This window comes from Falco biarmicus, chromosome 4 (genome assembly GCF_023638135.1).
Source record: "Falco biarmicus isolate bFalBia1 chromosome 4, bFalBia1.pri, whole genome shotgun sequence".
Lineage (NCBI taxonomy): Eukaryota > Metazoa > Chordata > Aves > Falconiformes > Falconidae > Falco > Falco biarmicus.
In genome coordinates, this window is record NC_079291.1 from 95,940,621 (window position 1) to 95,964,402 (window position 23,782).

Genomic DNA, 23,782 nt, shown 5'->3' on the forward strand with positions numbered 1-23,782 from the left:
TGGGTAGCCGGTTGCAGAGCCAGCGAAAGCAGACGTAAGGCAGTTATTGTTGCTTAAATATAGGGGATCAACACAGCTTTAAGTGTGAAAATGAAGTATTAAAGTTCCAAATGGAAAGAAACCTCTTAGAAATAGGGTAAAAAACAAGGGCTAGACAACAGGTAATTTGAATTTCATGAGTCTGCTTCTGCATTTGCCCTTCATACCCAGGAAGGTGGGCTCTGCCCTGCTCCTCGGAAGGGACTCAGGTACTCACTCCAACTTTCTGAGCACTGGCAATCCCGTCTGCTGCCCATGAAGACCTCGACAGAGGTGCCTGAGGCACAGGGGATGGAGCTCATTCGCTGTTGTGCTATGTGACGTTGGACAAAGTGTTCCCATTCCTTTACCTGGAGGTGGCTGTGCCACTCGGGCCGGAGACTGCGGCTGCTGCAGCTGTGGAGCAGCACCTGCAGCAATGGGCATTTTATGAAACAGCCGTATGAGATCTTGGCTGGGGGGAAGGAGTGATGGGGATGCAGGGTGTGAGCGAGGGACAGGCTTCCCTACTTCATCTAGGACAGATGTAAGGGCAGGGAAGGTGCCCGTTACCCCTCTTAGGTCTGTGAGCTAAGCCTGGCTCATCAGCTCGGCCAGCACTGGAGGACGTCAGGCTGAGCTCCATCTCCAGCTACAGCCATGGGCTCCCCGAGCCCACCGGCTCTCCCGCGCTGCACATCGTTTTGATACACACATGGCTTGAAAGATGGGAGATGAGAGAACAACGCGGTTGCAGACAGCGGGCTGTACCGGCAGAGCAAACGTTAGGGCAGTGCGAGGAGCCAGACCCGGCTCTTTGTTTCCCTGTGTCACTTCTCAGTCCCGATTAGCAGCAAAATAGGGCACACACGCATCTGACAACTGAATTCCTTGCTGGAAGGGGTTCGGTCATGCATAAGACTGCTCAAAATGAGGCCTGGCTTTCAGGTTTGGAAGCGTGGAGTGTGACCTGGAAGGGACAGCTGGTACGTGCACGCTTACTTATTTTCCCCTTTTGAGTTTTGCACCAGTTCTGGGTAACTTTGAGGAGTCGTGGCCAAGGGCACGCAGAGGGATGCGCGTCCCTTTCCCCAGCAGACACACCTCGCTATAGGTCTGTCCAGCTTCCAGACACCCACACGGGGGAAAATAAATCGGGAGAACATGATTAAGGACACAAATGCAAGCACTCCGTCCAGGAGGGGAGAGCTAAGGGTACGAGCATGGCTCTAAGTCAGGCTCGCACAAGCGCTTTGGTACCCTTTTCGTGACGGGTTGGTGCAAGTTTTACTCGGGACTTTGGCTGCATCGCGTCCTCCCCCTAACAGCCCCCTGGAAAGCACAGGTGAGCGGCGATTCCAGAGCTCTGCCGCTTGGAAACCCCTACAAATCCTCCCGGGAGAGCAGAGCATTACCCTCCCTCTGCCCCCGAAACTTGAGCATCTCCACGGGCTGAACTTCCCCGAGCGGCGCCGTGCGCCGGGCAGCGCCCCCAGCCCCCTCGCCGAGCCGGGGCTGCCCGGGGGCTCCGCCGCGCCCGGCCCCGTCGGCAGCGCCGCCCGCGGGAGGGGGCCCCGGCGCGGGGCGGGCGGGGGCAGCGCGGCCGGGGGCGCGGGGGGGCCGGGCCGGGCCGGGCCGGGCCGTGCCGGGGGCGGGGAGGCGGGCGGGGGCCGGGGCGGGGTGTGCCAGGGCGCCTGCGCCGGCAGCGCGGAGCGCGGCGGAGCGGGACGGACCGAAGTGGAACAAAACAAACGGGTCTTTGTATCGCCTTAAAGGCGCCGCCTCCGCGCCCCGCGCAGCGCCCGCGGAGAGGGGCGGTAAAGCAGAGCAGCAGCGCGGGAGGGCGAGGACCGCCCGGATTTGCTTTTTCAGCGCTTTTTTTTTTTCTTTTATTTATTTTTTTTTTAATAATAACGCAGGCGAGGGACGGCGCGGAAGGGAGGGCGGGAGGTGGGTGCGCGCCCTCCGCGGGCGCGGAGCCATGCGCGGTGCCGGCGGTGATGGCTTGAGGGGCCGGCGGCGGCGGCGCGGTCTATGAGGCAGCGGGCCGGTGCCCCCTGCGCACCTGCTTACCGCCCGTCCGCGGGCGCGGAGGGCCGCGCAGCGCCATGTCGCGCGTTGTCCAGAAGAAGAACCACTGGGCCAGCCGGGTGCGGCAGTGCTCGCTCACCCGCGGGCCCGGCGGGCAGCTGGGCTTCGCTCTGCTCGGCGGCGCGGAGCACGGCGAGTTCCCTTACGCGGGCGCGGCGGCGGGGGACGGCGAGGCGGCGCTGAGTGAGGGGGAGCTGCTGCTGGAGGTGCAGGGGGTCCGCGTCTCCGGGCTGCCGCGCTACGACGTGCTGGAAGTGATCCGGAGCTGCAAGGACCCCATCGCGGTGAAAGCCGTCCGACAAGGTGCGAGCGGGACCGCGGAGCGACGGGGCGGGGAGGGCCCGCTCCGGGGGGTCGCGGGGTGGTGGGGGGCGGAGGGTCCCTGCTGTAGTGCTGGGTGGCCGAGGGCGAGTGCGGCGCGGCAGGGAGAGGCGAGCGTTAGCCCTTTGGGGCTGCACAGGACCCCGAAAGGAGTTACCGGCGGCGTGTGGCGGTGCCCGTACGTTTGCGGACACTGGTGTGCGCACCTTTGCCGTGGGCACCCATCCCCGGGCACCTTCTCGTCCTGACTCAGCCCGGAGGCCGCCCGCAGTTTCTGGCTTGCGTTAAGCACGGCGAGCAACTGCGTGAGACTTTCCCTAAGGCTCCGCGGAGCGCACGGCGCTCCCTGCGGGGGTACCACCCAAGGGATGCCGGAGTACCCAGGGGTGCCGGGGCACCCAGGGGCGCCAGGGCAGGGGGCTGCCTCTGGGGCTGACCCCCGGAGCGGCCAGGGCAGACCCGCAGCAGGGGGAATGTGGTGGAGATGCCCTCCTCCAGCTGAGCATCCTTTCGAGCAGCCGCGCTGCTGGGTGATGACCGGAGGCTTGTTCAGAAAGTGCAGCACGTGATTGCCGGCTGCCTGCCTTGGGAAGGGAAAAGCTGTGACCCTCCTACGAGGCGAGTCCTTTCACTGGCTGAAAGTCAGCTCAGGTTGGCTTTTTTATTTATTTATTTATTTATTTTTAGCCCTGTATTGCCCTAGGTGAGGGCACATCTGTGCTCCCAGCCCTGTAGTGCACAGGTGAAGGCATGCACAGGTAGCTCTCCTGTTTGGCAGGGGAAGAGGATAGGAAAAGTCCTCCCATGCAAGATTAAAAAAAAAAGAAAAGCTACTTCCCATTCGTGTACTCGCAGCAGTTGCTCAACAGGTTAGTGTAACAGGTCTGGCTAATGTGGCTTGTGATTTCCAGGGCAGGACTTTAGTGCCAGGAAACGGCTTGTGTGGCCGCAGCGCTGGGGTTGGCAAGATGGGCAGGAGGAGCGGGACAGCAGCCGGACACCTGGAGGTGTGCTGGGGCAAAGGAGCACCCCAGGGCCAGCACCAAGTGGAGGAAGGAAGGGAAGTTTTCTTTGGATCACCCAAGAGATTCCTCAGGGGAAAGTTTATTTAATCATCCAGACAGGTCTGCATCCCAAACTTGGGGTGTTTGCTGTGGCTGGTGGTGCGAGAGGGTTTTTTTCTGTACTTGGTTCAACCCAGCTGGTCGCTGCAGACGTTTATGGCCAGCTGGCAGGACTGTCACCTGAAGTCTTGTCCCTAGCCTTGCTGATGAGCTGAGCTGAAGGGCTGCGTGCACTTGTTTCACAGCCATCCTTCAAAGCTCCGGTGCCATAGCAGATCGTAGCTGTGGGGTGTCGGAGAGGAGCTGAGCCAGGCTGTGCAATCCCCCTCTGCCACCTGCTCCCCTTTCTGGGGCAGTGTCAGCTCCAAGCTGCCGGGAGCTGCTGTACTGAAGCACAGCTACTTGTTAGTCATTTCCAAGAGTCACTAGAAATTCCAGCAAACAGCGTCAAACTCCCAACAAAACCAGTTTTCTTTAAACAAATACGTATTTTGCCCTGATGCAATGTCTGGGCTTCACTGGGAAGTGGGGAGGGAACCTGAGCCTGCTGGTTTCCCTGCCCAGGCAGGAGGGGGAGAAAAGCATGAAGAAAAGTATGAGGAAATCAGGCAGGTTTCTTTTTGCATACTGATTGTTTTAGCAGAAGTGTGAAAATACAGCTTCTGATGTTGTAATGTGATCGGTGTTGATGATGAAGGAAGGTGCGTTAAAAAAACCAAACCAGTGGCCCCCCTCGCCAAAGAAAAAAAAAAAAAACACCCAACCAAAAAAAATAAACTTCCCAACCAAGCAATTTGTGATTAAACTTTTTGTTATTTTGGAAACACTAGTAGTTAATCTATATAGAAACATCTCATGGAAATATACCAGAAATGACAGAATATAATGGTAAATATGTCTCAGCCCCAGGATGTGGTCGACAGAAGGGGCAGAGCGCCTTGGCTGAGCATACTGGTTGGGTTTACCTGGGAGTAAAAAAGGGAGAAACTTGGGAGAACCTGGGAGAAGAAGGTTCAAAACCCTGTGTGGAGCCAGGGCAGGCGCTTGAACCTCGGACCATCCCTGTCCAGAGGTGAGAGCCAAGCCCCTGGGTACTGTGGGATTGTAGTCGTCCCTGTCCCCCCCACCCCCCTTTAAATTTTTTAAATGCTTTATTAGACAGGAATGCAGAACAGAAAAAAATACATATTTTAAATCATTAAATGTTTTTGTGGTCTGGAAAGCAGTTCCCTTGTGCCTGTCAATGGTAGCCTGGCATCTGTGCACAGTTCTGCACAGAGTGGGCACCTCCCTTGTGGATCAGCATCATAAGCTTAGAAAAGGAGAGTGGTTTAATTAAAATGCGTTACGTCTATGTTGATTAAAAATCTCATTATAGGGATGGCAACTGTCATTCAACAGGAGGTGTGTGGCACTAGAGAAGACAGCAAAGGAGTGTGAAGATAAGATTGTAAACACATTTTTTAACTATGATTCTCCTCCCCTTACCAGTTCTTAGTGCCTAATAGACTGGTGCTGAAGTGCTAGGACAGTATTAGCCTGGAAATGTGTGTATTTTACTGCCTTGTCTATTTCGTATGGCATTTACAAGGCTGGAAAACCAGGAAATTTACTATAAATAAGTCGGTCATCTGCAAGCATGAACAGAGAAAATAACTGTTCTGACCTTGTACTTAGTGGAAGACAAGGGACTGGGATGTGAAACATAGGTGGAGTAGGCTGTGCACAGGGTTTATCATTAAACTAGGGTTTATAGATGTACAGGTCTGCATACGGTATTTTTTTCTTGTTTTTTTGAGTTGTAAGTTTGAATAGGCTCCTAGAAAGTACAAAAAGGAGGAACCGATATGAATTCTCTTAATTGGAATAACAGTATTTGCTGCTCATATGGGATTTCTTGGTCCTTCACTTACCACGTGAGAAAGAGTGAGGAAAGCTGAAGAACTTTAACAAAGCTTTCCCTTTTTTTTCACCATATGTGCCCTTTTTTGGTATTTTGTTTGAGGAAAAAAATACACTGCCATAGTTGCCTGGTTTTGGGGGAGAGAGAGGAAGAATCTGCTGCCATGTATCTTAGTAACTTTCAGAACTGTCAAATGTGTGAAAAAACTCACTTAACATGTAGTGCTTCTATGACTGACTGTTTCCATCTTGCATCGGTGCCTAAATTCTGATAAAATTGGCAATTAACTCCTGTGGAGTTAATAAATGCGTTTTTATTATTAGTTTGTCTGAGAGTACAGAATTAATAGATTGAATTATAGGAACAATGGTCACATATCCTTGTGTAAAACTGCAATTAACACAACGATTTCTCGGCTGTATTGTGAATATTGAGACTTCCTTGAATACACTTCACATTTTGCAAAATAGCTCACTTGGATAAATCAATAATGTATACCTCATTTGGATATATCAGTAGTAAAATCGTGCACACTGTTTCTTCTGATGTATCTTGGTTAAGAGAGTCCAACACAGCAGAACAGAAGTTTTTCACGCCTTTCTTCACAAGGGAAGAGTTAAGGCTGTATCTATACAATTGACTGTTTCGTTTAAGGTATCTGGGTTTTCTTTTTCCCTTAGTAAGAGATGGGCACACTCAGATTTCAGATTGCAGCCTTTTATTTTATTTATATTTTTCTTGGTCCTTAGTTAGATGACCTGAACCAAATCATACCAAACTAGATGCTTGGTATGGGAAGCTGTTGAAGCTAGTATGTTTCTGTGCTTATTAAGTTGTTTCTCAGTTCAGCGCTTTGCTTCCCTAAAAAGTCTCAGGTTCCCAAGCTCTAAATGGCCAATGGCTTTGAAACCAGGAGGTGTTGAGATCAGTTTATGCAGTTAATAATTTTCATAGTACTTTGCAGCTGGGATGATCCCACAGCAGGGAGGAGCTGTGTGGGTTTTGTGGGTTTTGTTTTAGCCCTGTGCTAGGCAAACAGGAGCAGGCGTGATCCCAAACAGAGACGGTCACTGTTTACTCAGTGCTATCAGCTGCATTTGTTTTTTTCAAACATTAACTTGACCCTAAGATAAATTCTGAAATACAGTGCAGTGACTCAACGCTTCAATGTCAGGCTGGCATTTGCTATACGAAGTAATCATGAAATGTTGAAACCAGTTGCATGTACTCATGTGAACGAAACCAGCTTCTTTCAAAAATTTCAACTAGCTGGCATTTGGGCCTTTTAATTTTATGTTCCTCAGAGATCTTGTGAGAGAACTGCTGGGTTTGTTACTTTGGGGTTTTTTCGAGGAAAATTTGGTGGGAAAAAAGTAAAAGAGAAGTCGATGCATCTCTGAATTTTAGTGTGTCTAGTAGTTTAGCAAACGCTGGGAAGCAGAGCGTCACTTCTGTTAGCGGTGGTGCTGAACATCCCGCGCTGAGCGCGATGCAACAGTGCCTGGCATTGCAGAGACCGAAAGCCAGTGCCGATGCACGTGCTGCCCCGAGGTGCGAGCTTGCCTTCGGGGTCAGGTGCAGGCAGCTGCCCCTGTTGGGCCAAGCGAAGGGAAAAGCTGTTTAGATGAGCTCTTGCTATTCCTATTTTACTTCTGCAGCATCACGCCGTGAGCCCCAGAAAGTGTTTTCCTTTAGTCTTTGTGTAGCTGAGTGCTGGTCACTAGCACGGTGAGTTCTGTAAGTCATTTTTCCATTTGAACCAAATTCTTTTAGGACCCAAGCGGATTGGAAGTGGGGTGAAAGATTTGCCACCCACAAACTTGGGAGACGTTGATGCATTTTAGATTTATAAGGCCTGTTTTCAGCGCTGACCCACTGGGATGAGCATTGTGCAGGCTAGTCACTACGGAAACATAAAATAAAGGCAGAATCTCTTTTTCCATCACTTTACTGTATTTTGCTACAAATCAGTAATCTGCTTTCTTTAAAGTAGTATGACATTTATTAGTCATGAACTGTGTATGTCTGTGTATTAAAATACTGCTGTATGCAAGACCTTATCTTTACTGTGCCTGAATTTACAGTGTAGTACTTGTCAGGATTTAGAAGGTGATCCTGCTTGTGGCAAACCAGCCATCCATCCTCTCCAGAGCCATGAGGTAGCACCCCAGAGATGGACATCAGAGCCTAAGTGCCCATCTTTGCTGTTATAAAAGTTTTCAGGAATTAATATGATCCCTTTAATGGCATGAAATGGGATTATATTTTCCACAATAAAGTTAATCTTTCTACCCATTGAGATGGGACTCCAGGCTTCTTCTTTATGGCCGGTCAGATCACAGAGCAATTAAATCACAATTATAATCTAACTGCGATCAGTCATTCAACATTGCAAAATAAGATGTTAACACCATCCTGCGTGTTGTTGCGGTTTATTTTTGAAGACCAAGTTATAGCTCCTGCATGAGTGTATTACTGACCTGCTATTCATCTTCCATGTATCTTGTTAAAAATGCAAGAACTTCTTTTAACAGGTTTGAAAGCCAAACCATCGATAGCTTATTCTGTTCCCGTGTTTGGGATTATCATTTTTTTTCTGGTTCGGGCTGCAATCATTCAGGGATCTCCTCTGCCTGTTTCTGCATCTCTTTAGCTCCTGCCTGAGAAATACCCCGACTCCTTTGACAGTGTCTGTATGCACAAGGAAAACATTTGCCCAAGGGCAGCTACAGTAACGTGTAAAGATCTGAGCAGCACTTCTGTGGCTGCGCAGAACTGATGATTTGGGCCAACATGTCCTTCTTTTGTTAGATTTCATCATTGCCCAGTTTGAAGGTAACATGGAAACTGAGAAGATGCGGCTGCCTCGAGGGCTTTTTCCATCCCGTTAGCAAGGTCTGAGCTGTGGGCAAGGGTAGGATCCTCAGAACCTCCACGGAGGTTTTTTTACAATAATTGACCAATTTTGTTATTTACATTCCCTTACTTTAGTCCAGACACAAGCTATGCTTGCTAGTTATTTCAGGTGTTTGGTTTTGTTTGTTGTTTTTTTCCCGCTTCCTCAGACTTTGACTGGAACTTGTACATCAGGACATATGGGTTGTGATCTTTGCGTGCTGCAGGTGACTTAAATTTCTTGGTGAAAAGCATGGAACCCTGGTTGTTTATGAGTAAGTGCTGTGAATTTACAGGAGTATGAAGAGTGTGAGGCTAAAGGTTTGCTGAAGGCAGGAATCCTAACCATGAGCAGCTGCTGGTACTTTGATTGCTGGTACTCAGACCCCTTCATCCCACCTGCGCTTCTCCCAGCTCCGTGTCTCAAATCCTGGAGCAGCAAAATACGGGATCCTCCTGGTCCAGTTTTCTGCAGTTTTTCTCTAGCTTGGCTTTGGAAAAAAAATATCTTTGCCTTTTAGAAAGTGAGTATTAAGTGACCTTTTTGCACCAAGGGCACAGGGATGGGCCATCCCCCCTGTGATGTAGCAAGGATCACTGGAGGCACCCCTGGCAGGACAGAGTAAACAGCAGCTTCTCGGTGCTGACTGACAGCGCTGCTGAGCGTGCAAGACCAGCTCCTGCAGAAGTGTGATTTGCACCACTATCATCATTTTCTCTGTCTCTCTTGACACTTGATATTTCGTTTCCCTCACTTTATATTTCAGTCTCACACAACTCACATTGTCTTGGCTGTTGTGGCGGTTGGACAGGTAAGGCTCCGAGTCCTGCCGGACCCGGCAGCCCACAGACATCCACATGTTAAGTGCATTTGATGGTCTTAAGTGTGGGGTTCCCTGCAAGGATCTGGTGTCGGGAAACAAACTTAAGGCTTGGGCTATCATCCAGAATTTGTTTTCTACTGATCTGATAGAGAGCTGTGGAAGAAGCTGCCTGTTTCCAAAGCAGCTTGGCAGCTTTTGCATTGGGCTGGTAAGTTGGCAGATTTGGATTATTATTTTTTTCTTTTCTCCTTAATTTTTATTTTTTTGCATTTCCTTCTAGACCAAATAGGTAGACCAACATTCTTCTTGGCCCTGCAGGAGCAGCGTGGCTCAGGGTAGCTGGGATATTTTTGTTGAGATCCACCCTTCAGTTTCCAAAGGTCAGACACTCCATCCATCCTCCCTCCTGTGACATTTTAAATGGTTTCCAGAGCTATTCTGCTGCTATGGGCAGGAATGATGGCACCACTCTCTCTGCTAGTCCCCAGTCCTGACTTTGGCATCATTTGTGCTGAACTGTTTTGTGTTAGTAATATTATTTAAACCTACATAAATTATTTTTTTAACGGCCCCTAGTAGACCTTGGAGAAACAAAATAGTTTTTTCCTCACGTCCTGATGTTTTGGGTTACATTTTTACAGACTTGGCTTTTGACTAAGAACAGTTCCTGTTTTTATATTTGAGAGGGCTTGCATCATAACTTAAAAGAAAAATAAGGTAAAAATATTTGTTGGATTTCATTGACTGTCCTCTGTTAGACTAAACAATAGCGCTTATTACACGGTGTGAAAATAATGCAAAGTGCCCTGTGTTCATAATGGAACAGGAAAAAAAAACAACAAACAAAGCCTTTGGGATGATTTGCAAAGTGGAACAGATGCCCATACAATTGCGAGGCATTTGAATAAGGAATCAGTTTTGCATGGTTTGCTAATTCTTGACTAAAGAGTTCATTGTCTTGGGTTATACATCTGTAATTTTGGAGCCCTGAAGTCAGTGCCTGAGTACAATTAGGTTGGGAAGAGACCGGCTTTTCTTTCTTCATATCCTTAATCACAGTGGCTTGTTTTTTGAGGGGAAAACCTCAACTCTGGGTTTTTCATTTAGTTATTAACAAAAAGCCTTTGAAAAAGAAGCTGCCTAAAATCCAGCCACTCCCTCAACACAAACAAAGCTGTGTAGATATTGTGTACTTTAAAAAAACAAAAAAAACAACTTTGATGTTCAACTTCTCTTGTTCCAGTTGTGCAGATCCTGTGCTAAGTGAGTGTTAGTCCAAACTGATGACAGACACAGATGTCTTGGATTTTTTTGGATGCATGAGGGAGAGGAAAGCTACTTCCCAAACAGGCTGAACTGGGCAGGTGAGAATCTGGTCTGCAGAAGAACTGTGAAAAGGCTTTTCTTAAAAACAGCAAGGAACATGCATGTCCTCCTCCTTTCCCAAAGGTGCGGGTAGAACTCCCACTTAGCAATTTAAGCAGCAGGTACATGGGAGGATGCTGCAGGGCCTTGGAGGTGCAGAGGAACAATTCCCTGGAGCCTTGTGGTAAAGCAAGGATGGCTGGAGGAGAGGCAGAGAGAGATGGGCAGCAGGAGATACGTGAAAGATACCAAAAGCATTGGACTGAGGAAAGACTGCCATGTTTGCTCCTGGATTTGTTACTGATGCTGAGGCTGACTCTAAAAGCAGAGGCAGCTGAGTGCTTTCTGCAGGACCAGCCAGGCACGTGGCTGTCTTTCCAGCTGATGACAGACCCCAGTCCCAGAGTGGTCTAGACCACCATCATCTTGTTCCAGGCACCCTAAATGCTTCGCTGATGTAGAATATAGGATGCAACTTTGTTGTTGCATATCCCAGTGGGATGTGGTGCCTAGAAGTCATGCCCCTCCAGGCTGTTGCTGGAGGGCAGCCTGCACAGCTCCCTGGCCAGCTGGGGATGGCCCGGGGCGTGTGGCACAGCGCAGCCCTGGGGTAGCTGGATCCCCAGTGAGCCTGTTTTGGCTGGACCTGGGGACACTGTCACCTCCAAGCTGAGCCTCCCCATCACAGTCCTGGGGGGCAGGACACCTGATGGTTTGTCCTCTTCCTGTCCTGAGGGTGAAAGAGGGATTAGTTTGATGCAAAACAAAGAATCGTGGCCTTCTCTTTTCCCCAGTATGCATTTTTCCTTAAACAATGAAGCGACTAATGTAGAATATTCTACATATTCTTAATGTGCGCTGATTGTGCTCCAGAGGAACAGCACCAGCCTGGCTGCATGAGCAGTCTAGAGGCTCTGCTGGGTTCACCCTGGGGCACTCTGAGCATCAGGGGTTGGGTTGTTTTTGAAGGAAATCAGTGAGTTTGTTCCTTGGGAGGGAATGGCTTTGGGGTTTTTTTTTTGTTATTGTTAGATTGTCTTCTGCCCATAGCCCAGCAAACATTATGTATTTGGTTTATGTGCAAATACCAAACTTGCTTAGCAATGGCAGGTAGGGTTTTGTAAACTTTCATATAGTCTGTGTGCACTATGGAGTCCTCCCTGTCAACTACTATCTGCTGTTATTAATCAGACTATTTCCAAATGGGGATCTGAGCTGACAAATACTTTTCTACATACATACATAGCTGTATTACCCCATTTTCTTTTTCTTTTCTTTCTTTTTTTTTAATGAAGAAATATGGACATGCTGAAATTGTTGACCTAATTTCATGTGAAGGTATTTTTGTCTGAACTTAACCACAGTCTATATAAATCCTTCATGTCGCAGGAAGCTTTGTTCACTACATGTGGAGCGAGGCAATTAAATCCCCAATGACCATCTCTGGCTTTCTGTGGGAGACACGGAGCTGTTCTGGGCAAAATCCAGGCAGGGTGTTGAGGACACCAGGGCTGTGCTGGCCCAAGCGTTGCCTGCTCAGAGGGTTTACGTATAGGGGAAAGTTTTATGTCTACACACAGCCTGTACCCAGTCTAAGAGGAGGGGCTTGTGAAAATACTGTGTATCACCTATCAAAATAGTTTGAATTCTTGGGTGAGGCTCTTAGAACATGTGACTGGTGTGTATATATGAATAGATATGTATATCTTTAATTTTTGCATTCATATTGTCAAATGCTGTTTCCACGAAGAATTCCAGAATCTCTTCTTCTTGTCTTTTCTTTTTTTCTCTTCCCTTCCCCCCCCCCCCCCCCCCTTTTAAATAGAAACTAATCCCATGACTCCGGCAGCTCGGGCTGTTAAAGAGCCAATGCCATGGATTTCGCCATAAGTGGTGAAATTTGCTGTTGGCACAGCTATTTGAAAGCTGAAGAGTCTGAAACCACCACCATTATGGCCGAGAACAGTTCCCATGCCCATTATCTCATCACAAGATGCATGGGCAGCCTCTGATCCTGTAAAAACATTCACTTCTGTGGTGTTCCCGTGGTGAAACCGTTTCGGTGATACTTGTGCTGTAAATCATCTGCAGGAACATGTTGGTTTTGAAAGGCGGCTCGCCCATGAGACCTCTCTTGCTTTCTAATCGGGTTATGCGACGTGGCTGCTGAAGCAGATCCAGATTCCCTTTTCCTGGCATATGCTGGGGGCAGCTGCTCTCTAGACCTTTGTCTGGTCCCTGTGAGTCATTTCAAGAGTGCAGGAGGGAAAATTAGAGCACGCCTATAAAGCTTATCTCAGAAAGGTGCCCGGTTTCACCATGCACGCAGGTCTCGGGCATTTTAAAGGCAATAAAGTGGCATTTAGCTCCCTCATTCCAGGGGCAGGTGGCAGTTACACTTTAACAGAAGGTCATTGCTTTATGAGGGTGGGAGAAGTGGTGAACACTTGGATGCACGAGGGCAATCTTTCAAGCTTGCTGAAGTTTGGGGCCCTCTTGTGCCAGGCAGCACATGAACCTGGGAGTTGTCCCTGCCTGGATGCTTTGCAGGCGGAGAGTGAGGACTGAGAAGACCCCAAGTGACGTTTGGAGGGGGGAAGCCAAGCACCAAGGCTGTGTGACTCAGTTGGGATGCTTGTGGCAAGAGCGTGGGCCTGCAAATCTCAGCTCCCCATTGCTGTGCTGGGGGTTCTGCTGCTTTCCGGATCCGCATTAAAACAGGGGAAATGGATAAACTGCTTCAGGTGGAGCAGCTCCCTTCTGCAACGCCAGGCTGCCCTGCTCAAGTGGAATTTTGCCATGAGAGTCTTTCCATTTAAAATACCCAATAGGTTTTTTTACTGTCTGCTTGTAAAACGTGTCAAAGGCTGATGTTTTTATCTGCAGAAGAGATGACCTAGGGACTATCCAAGGTGGCTTTTCCATTTATTTTTGTTTTCTGTTGCCAATTTTCCAGTTGTATTAGTTGATGCTGGAAATACACACATATCAGTTTTTCCAGGAGCTAAATACAGTGCTTTTTTTTTTTCTTTTCTTTTTTTAACATAGTTCTGACAGGATAGGATATCTTGGTCACATTGCAAACTGGTAAGCAATTAGTTTGTAAATTTGGATCTGCTGAAGTTGTTGCACATGAGAAAAGCCCCAGTAAAAATGAGAGTGCTTAAATTTAAGCATGTGCTAATGTAACGCATTGCAAAAGGCTTTTTCTGTCTGTATGGTTGTAAAAGTTGCTGTAATTGGTGCTGAGGCTTGCCTAAACCAGTGTGGAAATTGCTGTTTACCTAAAAGCTGGGCAAGTTGTCACAATCCTGAAAAGCTCAGATTTTAAAAGGTTGCAGTGGATTAACAAAAATCTGTTTCAAATTGATTCAGCATAGCTGGTGCGTAACTCAGCCTGGTCATCGGTGCCCTGCTTCAGGACTGCCGTGCTTGTGCCAGGCTGAGTCCTGGGGCGGAGTCATTGCATCTCGCTGTAACGGCGCTGCCTGCTCTTCCCCCAAGGGTTGCTGGGGAAAGCAAGGAAACCCTGGCTCCCAAACTGGCTTGTCACAGTTAACTTTTATTTTCAGTATTCTCCTCTCGGTAGGCACGGCAGCAGCCCCAGCGGAGGCTGCCCGGATGGGATCTTGCCCCTGGCTGGGAGTGAGCGTGTTTTTCCACGATGTGATGCGATTGAGCTGGCAGGGAAGGTTACATCAGCTGCCTGGCTGGAGCCTGGGTCCGGAGGTGCTGGGTGCAGGAATTCGTTGGCTGGTTTCTGACAAACAGTGTTTCTGCAGCACCTCCCTCCCTCCGAGTCTGGGGGTGTGCACTCACCAGGAAGATGAAAAACTTTTCTTTAAAAATTTAGGGACTTTTTAAGCCGCCTTACAGACTTCAATTAAAACTGGCATTCCTCTTTTCCTGTATCGATTGCAGATGGAGGTGGATTTTACCAAGTGTAGTCATGTGGCTGATTTTTGCTGCTGTTCCATTTTTATAAACCTCAAGCATCCTCCCAGCAACCTGTGGGCTGTGTCAGACAGAATCTGCTGCTCCTCCCTGAGCTCCTTCCCATTAGCATCACCAACTGATAAACAAAATTTCATCAAGGCCTCTAAAGGACAGAACTTTCGTGTATTCGGACACAGCAGCAGCACTGCTGAATGCTGATAGCTGTCTGAACCAGTGGCAGAAACAGTGGGGAATATTTATTGTGTGTTTATTTTTCCTCAAAGTCCCTGATGTAGAAGAGACTTCAGCATTATTATGCATTGCAGTTGATCATGTTCAGAGAACATTTTTTGCCATAAAAACATTGTTTCTAGCTCAAGTTTAGCAGTAAGATGCTCTTACACTCAGCTGTCTTTCAGATGATATTTCACATCAGTGCTTTGTAATATCCAGATGAGCTTTAAGTTGTGACATTTACAGCAAATATGTCTGAAGCTTCTGCCTCTTGGAGGTAAATAAGCGATATTCACACTTCTTAGCACCCACTCACCAAGCTGCCTGAAACCAAGTTAAAAAATACAGAATGGTATTTGCATTGTTCCTCCTCTTCTCTCAACTCTGCATTTCCTCTTCACTGGTCAAATCAAACGGCAGTGACATTTCAAAGTCTTCCTGAATGGCAAAATTAGAAATATTCCTTTTCTAAGAAGTCTGCAAGAGGTAGTTTAAACATTGCATGCAGCTGCTCCGGTAGGAAGTTGTTTAGCTTGTCGAAATCTCTTTTACTGCAGAACCTCTATTGAAAATGACAAATTGCTTAAAGCAGTTTCCACGTTAGTCTTTAAAAAATTCAGTTTCTTTCCATCCAGAACACGTGGAAGGCATTTGTGCACTTGCCTGACTTTCTCTGTCCTAAGGCTCACACTTGATGGCTTTGGACTTCATGTAATTTCAGATGCAGCTGCTCGGGTTTTTGTTTTCCTCAAGTTTCTATTGAATGGGGATTTGCCCCCTGCCACTGCCTTAGCTTAGACATGAAAAGTCAAATATCCCCCTGGTTCACAGTTTGGGGACCATGGGGAGAGCAGAGGAGGAACACTCCAAGGTCTTTGCTTTTCAGAAGTGATGTTCAGAGCATTGGGAAGTCCATCAGTGGAGCTGGGAAGCCTGCGTCCACAGCCAAGTCATTGTAATGTCCTTTAAAAGCATTGAGCGGTGTTAACGCTTCACAGAATGACAAAACATCTTTTGCTTAAATGTTTTCAGCTCCTTCTCCGCTGCTGTCACTCCAGCAGAAGGACATTGGCAGGCAGGTACCAGATACAGAGCTGTATGGGTGGCTGTAACTGAAGTAAAAGTGAAAATTGCACAATTGAAACAGCTTCCCACCACCTTCCTTTATGTTTTAAAGAAAAGAGATTTCAGCTTGCTGTGCTCAGGTGAGCAGAGCGGCAGGCTATGGGATGTGTCCCATGAGGGTGTACTGCTGAGCCTTGCACTTGGCCTTGTGAAAGGAGGGGGTGCGGGAGAGAAGCGGGTCTCCTTAGCAATGCTCAATAAACGGCAGGCTCCGAAAATAAGGTGGAGAGTATATTTCTGGAGCCTTGACAGGCTGCCATGAGGCTTCCTGCACTTTTCCTTTCACCTGCAATGAGTTGCACCAGCGTATTCCTTTGCAGAGCTGCTTTTTGGTGGCCCTGCTGCAGCTCCCCGGTTGGAGATGGTCCATCCCAGCGCCCCGAGCAGGAGGTGGCGTGCCGGCTGCCGGCATCCTCTGGACTTGGCCAAAAGGCTTTGGACTGCACCCAGGTCTGTGGGACCCAGGGCACATGCTCTTCCCATTCTGGCTGGAAGGTGCTTTGCCCCAAATAGCATGGGATGAGAGGCAAGCGGCATTGCCCCGTTGCTCGGCTTGAGACAACCCTGTTGCTCAAGAGGGATGATTACCAAGTTAGACAGCAGTCAGGAGGGGATCTGAGGACAATCCAGATGCTTTTTCTATAGCTTGAAGGCATGTCATATACTGGAACTTCTATTTTTACTCACTTTTTTTGGTATTACTTTTTTATCTACTAGGATCCCTTCATTTTTGGCAGGCTTGGGCTGATGCCATGTTTTGACTTTTTTTGTAGCTATTCCTTTGTTGCCTTTTAACACCTCCTTACAAGTGTTGTTTTTTCTCTAAGAGGGTACTTAAAAAAAGTAACAGTTACAAATTTTCTGGCTTTGTTTTTTGTGAAATTGACCTGGTGCCAGAATGATGCTGTTTTCTTTGGTGTAGAATGTGTCACAGCAGATCCAGGTGCACTGTCTGCCCTCCCAGTTGCTTTCTTGTTGCAAATACTGGTTAATATAATTTCTTTTAGAAGATGGCACCTGCTGGTAAGATAACCCGGCCCTGGGAGAGTGTCCTGATCTCTTGTAGGCAGAGGGCAGTTTATGCCTGCAAGCACGGAGGCTTTATGTACCTTGTTTATGATGTTTGTTGCCTTTTGTGGAATATCGGATGCTGCCTTTGGCTATTCTTGTTATGTGAAGAAATGTCTGTTCCGTTTCTGAACCCTGCAGAGCTCCCTGATATCAGGCATAAAATATTTTTTTAATGGATCTTAAAACTGCCTTGCTGGCTGTTGCATCTCTCGTTAATAAATCAGTGCACCCCAAATACCCCACGGATACCTATTACAGAGCCAACCTTTATTTATGGAACAAAGCGAGAGCTTTAGGCCTTCTCCTCTTGCAGCATCTCTGGGTTGCTCTCTGCTTGTCCAGCAGCCAGCATCGTCACAGGTGGGACTGGGTTGCTGTCCTGTTCCCACAGTTTCGTACCTGTGGTTGATAGTTAACCCATTTCTTTAATAATGGTGCTGTGTTTACTCTGGTGACCTTTTTTTTCCTTTCCTGCTCTCCAATCGCAATCCAGATTAAATGCAGTCTCTTCCCAGAAAAACACTGGAGTTAATATTCTACCCGAGGTGTGCTAATAGAACCCCCTGTTACTTGTACAGAGGGAAGTGGGCTCAATGCATTTGATTTAATATCTTGAGTCAAGAGAATGCACCAAAATGTAGGAGTAAATGCCTTTAAAGTACAAGTTGAGCACATGGTGCAGGTACCTGATCTGCAGCATTTTTAGCAATTGGCATGCAATTTTTTTTTTTTTTTGAGGGGGGTGGGGTGAGAGTGAGTGACTGATTTTTGGAGAATACAGACCCAGATGCTGTGTGAGGCTGTGCAGCTCAGAGGGCAGATGCACAGCCTGTCTCAGCCTGGGTGTTGGGAAGGGGTCCCATCCTGCTTTGCTTGCTGTCCCCGCTGGAGCTGGGGCAGCGGTGGCTTCCATGGGGTGAGCGGTGCTGGGGTGCCTGGCTGGGGACGTGCTGCCTGGGGCTGCTGCTGGGTGCTTGCAGGGTCAGGTCTGACAGCAGCGAAGGCAGCGTCCTGCTACGGCCTGTTTCTGGGGCAGGAGATGGATGAAGCATGCAGGGCTGTGTGAGCAGGGACTAGTCCTTCTGTGAACATGCCAGGCGTAAGCTTGCAGGGTTCAGCGCGTTCCTAGGTATGGGTACGGCAAATCACACAATGTTAAAATTAATGAACACTCCATGCAATTTTAACTAAAATAAAAACTGTTGCAAAACTTAAGTTTCAGTGATTAACACCAAAGCCTATAGTCCTGGGGAGAAGTGAGTGTTAGTGGAGCCACTGGGGCTTAGCTCCTGCATTGCTCCCCTTTCAAAGATGCCGTGTTGTGATTTATTGTCTTTCCCCAGAACCTCTGTTCAGCCTTAAGAAAGCAATGCTTATCACCGCTGTTGGCAGGAGCCTGTGCAGCAGTTTGAGTTACTGCCTTTCCATTTCTAGTGCCATGTAAGCAAGTGTAAATCTGTATATTACACCAATTTACATTTGGTGGGATTTGTCCTGACACGTCCAAAGCTTCTGATTCTTGCTCCGTGGAATGAGCAACTTCTTAGTATGGAGCCCTGGGGACAAGACGCAATTTATAATAAAGCTGTGCAGGTAAAAGCAGAAAGGTGTGGAGGGTACACCTGTGGAATATAACTGCACTGACTGAGGAGTTTAAATTCTGCTCTGCATTTCGTCTGGAGTGTTGCACTCCTGACGGCATTGGAGCTTCTGGGCTGAGCCTTGCCTTAGCCAAGACAGGAGCCGCCTGGTGCGGGCTGAGCGCGGCGCCCGGGGCTTCACAGTGGGAAGAGGCCGAGAGCAGCAATTCCTCAGCTGCTTGCAGGATGATGATGTCTTGCTTTTCTCATGTGTGCTACTTTTATTTAGGTCAGCCTGGCTTTTTGAATTAAAAGATGTTTGCGCATATCACTCTAAGTTCTGGTTGGTGTGGTTTTGGTTTTCGATTGTGTTATTGTTTGTTTTCATTTATTTATTTTTCCTCTGCCTAGTGTGTATTTCTTCAGGCCAGAACATGATAGTTTTAAGTAAAGTGTAAACCGTAAAACTTCCATTAACTATCAAGTGATAGCAATGTGCCTCTGCTAACTCTGTGAAATACCATGTCTTGAAAGTTTATTACATCGGCTTTATGAGATTCGAAGCTTTTTGCAGCAGATGAAAGGAAGGCTTTGCTGTAAAATCCTGTTCCTCACTAATCTGGCTTTTCTTCAAATAGTCTGAAGTTAGATGCAAACTAGCACAGAACTTGTGTGTAAACCTGTGAGGGAGAAGTTGGGCATACATGTGAATAACTGTGAATGATGCATTAAATAAAAGAAGCTAGAAGATGTGCTGTAGCTGCCTGATAAAGACTTCGGTCATTTGGGACTGATTTTTCAAAGAAACTAATTTCTAATTCTAGATAATGAGATTTTTAAGTATGTACTAAGCTTGTTGAAATCAGTAGCTCTAAAGGGCCAGATTATAAGTGATAGCTAAAATCTACAGGTTTCTTTTGGAAATACAGGCTCGTAGTAGAAATTAATCAGTGCAGGGTCAGGGATAGATCCCTGTACAACTAGAAAGTTTAGGGGAAGAAACTTGGTGTGTTACTAGTCCTGGGTTCGCGCTTTCTTTTTCTTAAGTACTGTTGTAATCCTTTTTATGGGTACTGAATTACTTCTGTGACACACCACATTGCAGACAAGGGCAAAAGTTTAGCAATCTGCAGTGCAGAAGGGCTGATTTCATTGCCAGCTGCTGATTCTGGCTGTGCAGCTCTTGTACCAGCCAATTAAACCCACACTCATTACAGCCTTTGTGGTTTGGAAGTGAAGTGTTCCTGCCTTTAACTCATAGTTTTACAGGATGTTGGTTTAGGCTGGGAGTTTGCAAAGCTTGAAATCTTATATTTTCCTCTGGTGTGTGCTCAAGGGGTAGCGGAGGTGAACGAGGAGAGCTGCATGGAGAGCTGTGTGCTGTGGAACGGGAAGGTGAGCGTTTCTCTTTGACAGCATCATGAACCTGTAGTCACCTCTTAAAATTTTCACGGAATATGTAGTGAACTCATGAAATACTACATCAGTAGTATCTGACTTACCAAGTTGCCGCAGATGGGAATGGTCTTTGCTGCAGTGTTGGCCTTGAACAAACGGCTAGTGGTGTAGAAGTGCTAAGCATCCCTTCGCAAGCATATTCCTTCAACTCAGCCACAGATTTCTGCCTGCCTCCCTCGTGGGGAGCTTCTGCCATGTTTGCAGACCGTTTTGGGAAAGCTGCTGGGCAAAGAGGAGGTCTCAGGGGGGAGAGGAGGCAGAAATGGAAGAAGAATGTGACCCTCTGAGCCATTACTGGTGACTGTGCTATTTAAAGTCAAACTTAATTTTTAGCTCTTCATAAACAAATCTTTGTGCCAGCTTTTTATATAGCTCTGAAGTCAGTTGGTGCGGCTGCTGCTCTACAGCTATGTACTCCATGGGTGCCACGGCGAGAAGAGCTGACTTCTCCTTCCCGAAATGCCTCTCGGCACTTGGGAGGACCTTGGGAGAGGTGCTGGAGGGACAGACCTTCCAGCTGTTCTGAACGTTGTGTGACAGCTGCTTTATCCAGGGGTGAATAGATCTAATGGGCGGAGTAAGATGCTGGACTCATTGCAGGTTACTATGGGAGCTGGTGTCCTTCATCCCATGAACCAAGGGACTGTCTTTGCCCCCAGTACTTTTGTATTTGACCTGGAAAACACAGTATTTGCTCTGGAAATGCAGTGTGCAGCTTGGGCAGGGAGGCAGCAAGGATCCCATCTCTCAAGAGAGTGTTAGTGGTGTTTGGTTTTCTTATGACATTATAGCCCTGTTGATTTTAACTTGGAAACTTCAGTGAAAACCACACACGCTGCTGTGAAAATTCATCCTTGGTAACAAGTAAACAAGTGATGGAGCAGTCTGACTGACTCAGGAAATTCCCTCCAGACCTCTCAGGGAGGAGGAGCTTTGCATTTTTCTTGTCCTGTGTTTATTTTTAGTCTCGCCTCTAACATTGCTGATGGTACCATTACAGCCCTGCAGATTAAAGTCTCAGCATGGGGTGGAGTTGAAAGAACGATGCTGCAAAGCAGTCAAAATCTCTAGGATTTTGCAGCTGTGTCATGCTACAGGCAATTAATTTAGTCCATTATTTACCTGCCTGGGTACGGCTTGGTACCACAGCTCTGTGGAAGTCTTTGATTTCCTTGCGCATCTCTTCTTGTCAGAGTCTTTAGTGATGACTGTGTCCTTGTGACTTGAAAGTGCCGTGTTTGATGCTAATATTTTGGGTGTAACAGCTGTCTTTTTGAGCCCCTTCCTCCCCTGAATACATTTTTCTGCTTGCTCTGAGGGTATGTTGTGCTTTAGAGTGGAAAGAGAAGAGCTGAAGTCCTGCACGGCTCCCGTCACTTGTCGGAAGCTATCAATAACACTCGGCCAGTTTTGGGTGGTGGTGGTGAGGACAACCTTGACAGCAGCACCCATCTGCAAGACCAGATGATTTACCTGAGAGCTCTCAACTTTCAAGGATGCCTGTTTTTTTTGCCAGGGCTCTCTGTGTTAGTCTGAGTCAACAGAAGGGTATTTGATCTTTCAGTCAAATAATAGTTCTGGGGTTTTCAGAGTCGTCTTTTGCTGACTGTTAGTCAAAGTCCCCAGGGATGGCAGAGGACGTTGTTCAGGACTGCCTAGCGCTCGCAGACTCGTAGGAATGGCAGTTTCTGTTACCAGCCGGTATGCAGTCTGGATTGTATTGCGCCTATTTCAGAGCAAACAGTTCTATCAGAAATAGCTGAATCTAAAGGCATTTGTCTTCTGCGGTAATAGAATCTATACCTGGTCTGCAGTGAGGGAGACATTGGAACAGTTACAAATGCTCACCGGCTGCGGAGATGGGGAAGTGTCACCCTCATTGTGTAGGACAAGGCTGAGGCGGCAGCAGGCAGCCTGCGCCAGGCAGAGCATCGCTGGCAGGGGCTGGCTGCCACAGGCGGGGGTGATGCTGGGCCCAGGGACAGGCTGTCCAGAGCTGGGCTGCCTTGGCTTGGAGAGATGCCCATCACCTGGCCAAGGTGGTCGTCTGCTCCCCTGGCCAGAGCCCTCCCCTCTGTGAGGGCTGGGGATTTGAAAGTAGCTGCTGAGCCCTCTCCTGCGGCTTGTAGACATACTTTAAGACATACCCTCAAATAGTTACTGCGGTGCCTAATTCTGTATTTTAACCTCTCTAAGACTAGTTTTCCTTAGCCGTGGGCAGGGAAGCTGTTGTAGCCTTGGAGAAATTATCTGTGTCCCAGGGAGCGTGTCCAGGAGACACCAAGCCCATGCTTGGTGGATGTGGTCTGGTCAAAATAAGGTGATGCAGAGGGCAAAAAAACTTGTTGACACTCAGCAGTATCATGCTAAAGGATGTCTTGGTAACTGTTAATGATCCTTGTGAGTCTTCCCATCTTGTGAGTTGTTTGGACTTCGGATAATGTGGCTTTAGGGTGAGTGGGAAGGGTTTGCAGAAGGTTTCCAACCAGCCTGCACTATTTGGCACTTTCCTTAGTGGAAGGGGCGAGTTATCAGAGGTGGGAGGTGGTGGGAATGAGGGGCCTGGCTGTGCTCAGATGCTGTTCTGCTGCTACCCTATGTTAGACCAGAATGTCACAGTGCCATTGGGTTGTGGAGGAGGAGGAGGCTGGTCTAATACTGGGAACTTGAAAAATGTGTTTGAAGGCAAGAGCAACTGCTTGGCTGTTTGGGGTTTTTTTGTAGACTTTTGCCAAATTTGGGTGCTTAGAGAGCAGCTCTTCTTGGCAATCATCTGCAGGCTCTGATCAGCTTCCTTATAATTGAACGCCCTTCAACAAAACCAGCTTTTTTTCCAGATGAACTGGCTGTTGGGTTTAGCTTTATTTTTAAACAAAGCAAGATCTCTGGGGGCTGGTGCCTGTTGGAGTCTCTCTGCGATAACGCAGAAAGGTTCTCAGTTAAAATGCAGCTGAAGAATAATGTAAAAATATAGCAGTGTGAGCAGGGGTGGTTACAGAAACTGCGGAGATCTGTTTCTTTACTTGCGAATCTTGGATTAAGGTCTGTTGTTACAAGAAAATCCAAACGACAAGTTTTATTCAGTCTCTATTATTCATGCAGTGAATACCTCGTAAGGCTCTGCAGAAATATGTCCTTTTCTAGACTTACAATGAGTAGACAAACACTATGTGTTTATACCAAATGTTGGAAGATTTACTATATAGTTTGAAGTAACAATATACACAATGTATTGTAAATTATTCCCTTTTTATAGTTGGCCTACGTTCAGTATAAGATTAAATGCAAGAATTTATGGGATTAAAAAAATACCATTCCAATGCTGAAAGCAAAAAGAATGCTCTGTAATGACACTTTACAGTATATAGTGCTTTTAAGTGCAGTTTTTAGATTTCCTTAATATATTTTCCATGCAAAAGTATGTATTTTGCACTTCAAATAGGATACAGTTTGTTGCACTTACCAGCAAACAGCTGGGGGATTCTAGTGCCTTAACCGCACAGCAGCTGCTAATTAAAAATATATAATTCTACCGTGATTAGCTTATAATGATTATAATCCCCTTAAATTTGATTATTGCCACAGCGTGGTAACCTCAGCCACCCCCTGTTTCATTGTGGGGCCTGTGAGTAACAAAACTGGTCGTTAAGAGCTGATAGCTGGCTCCTGAAGGATTGCTTCCCAAGGAGGAGAGCGCAGGGAATAAAGACACCCCGTGCCCACACGCCTTTGGAGGTGCCTGCTGTGAGTTTGGTTTTTCTGCTGGGTTGGTGTGGCTTTGGCAGGGGCAGGTTGTGGGGCTGTGCAGGGAAGGGGAAGGCTGGGGAGCTGCAGGCACAAATACTGCGACTCCTGGTCAGAAATCCCGAGCCGCGGCACACATCCAGGTACAGCAGG

At 47.6% G+C, this 23,782-nt stretch overlaps 1 protein-coding gene across 22 annotated transcripts in view; it reads left to right on the forward strand.

Annotated features, from left to right (window-relative positions):
- Positions 1–1,711: 1,711 nt before the first annotated feature.
- MAGI1 (membrane associated guanylate kinase, WW and PDZ domain containing 1) overlaps positions 1,712–23,782 on the forward strand; it is a 355,922-nt gene continuing 333,851 nt past the window's right edge. For 14 of the 22 annotated variants that reach the window (XM_056334828.1, XM_056334832.1, XM_056334833.1 and 11 more), the window contains exon 1: positions 1,713–2,412. In XM_056334828.1, the coding sequence (XP_056190803.1) occupies positions 2,127–2,412 (286 nt within the window). In that variant the 5' untranslated portion in view covers positions 1,713–2,126. Of the gene's footprint in view, positions 2,413–23,782 lie in introns of all 22 variants that reach the window. The other 8 variants (XM_056334845.1, XM_056334846.1, XM_056334840.1 and 5 more) reach the window with 2 other exon arrangements.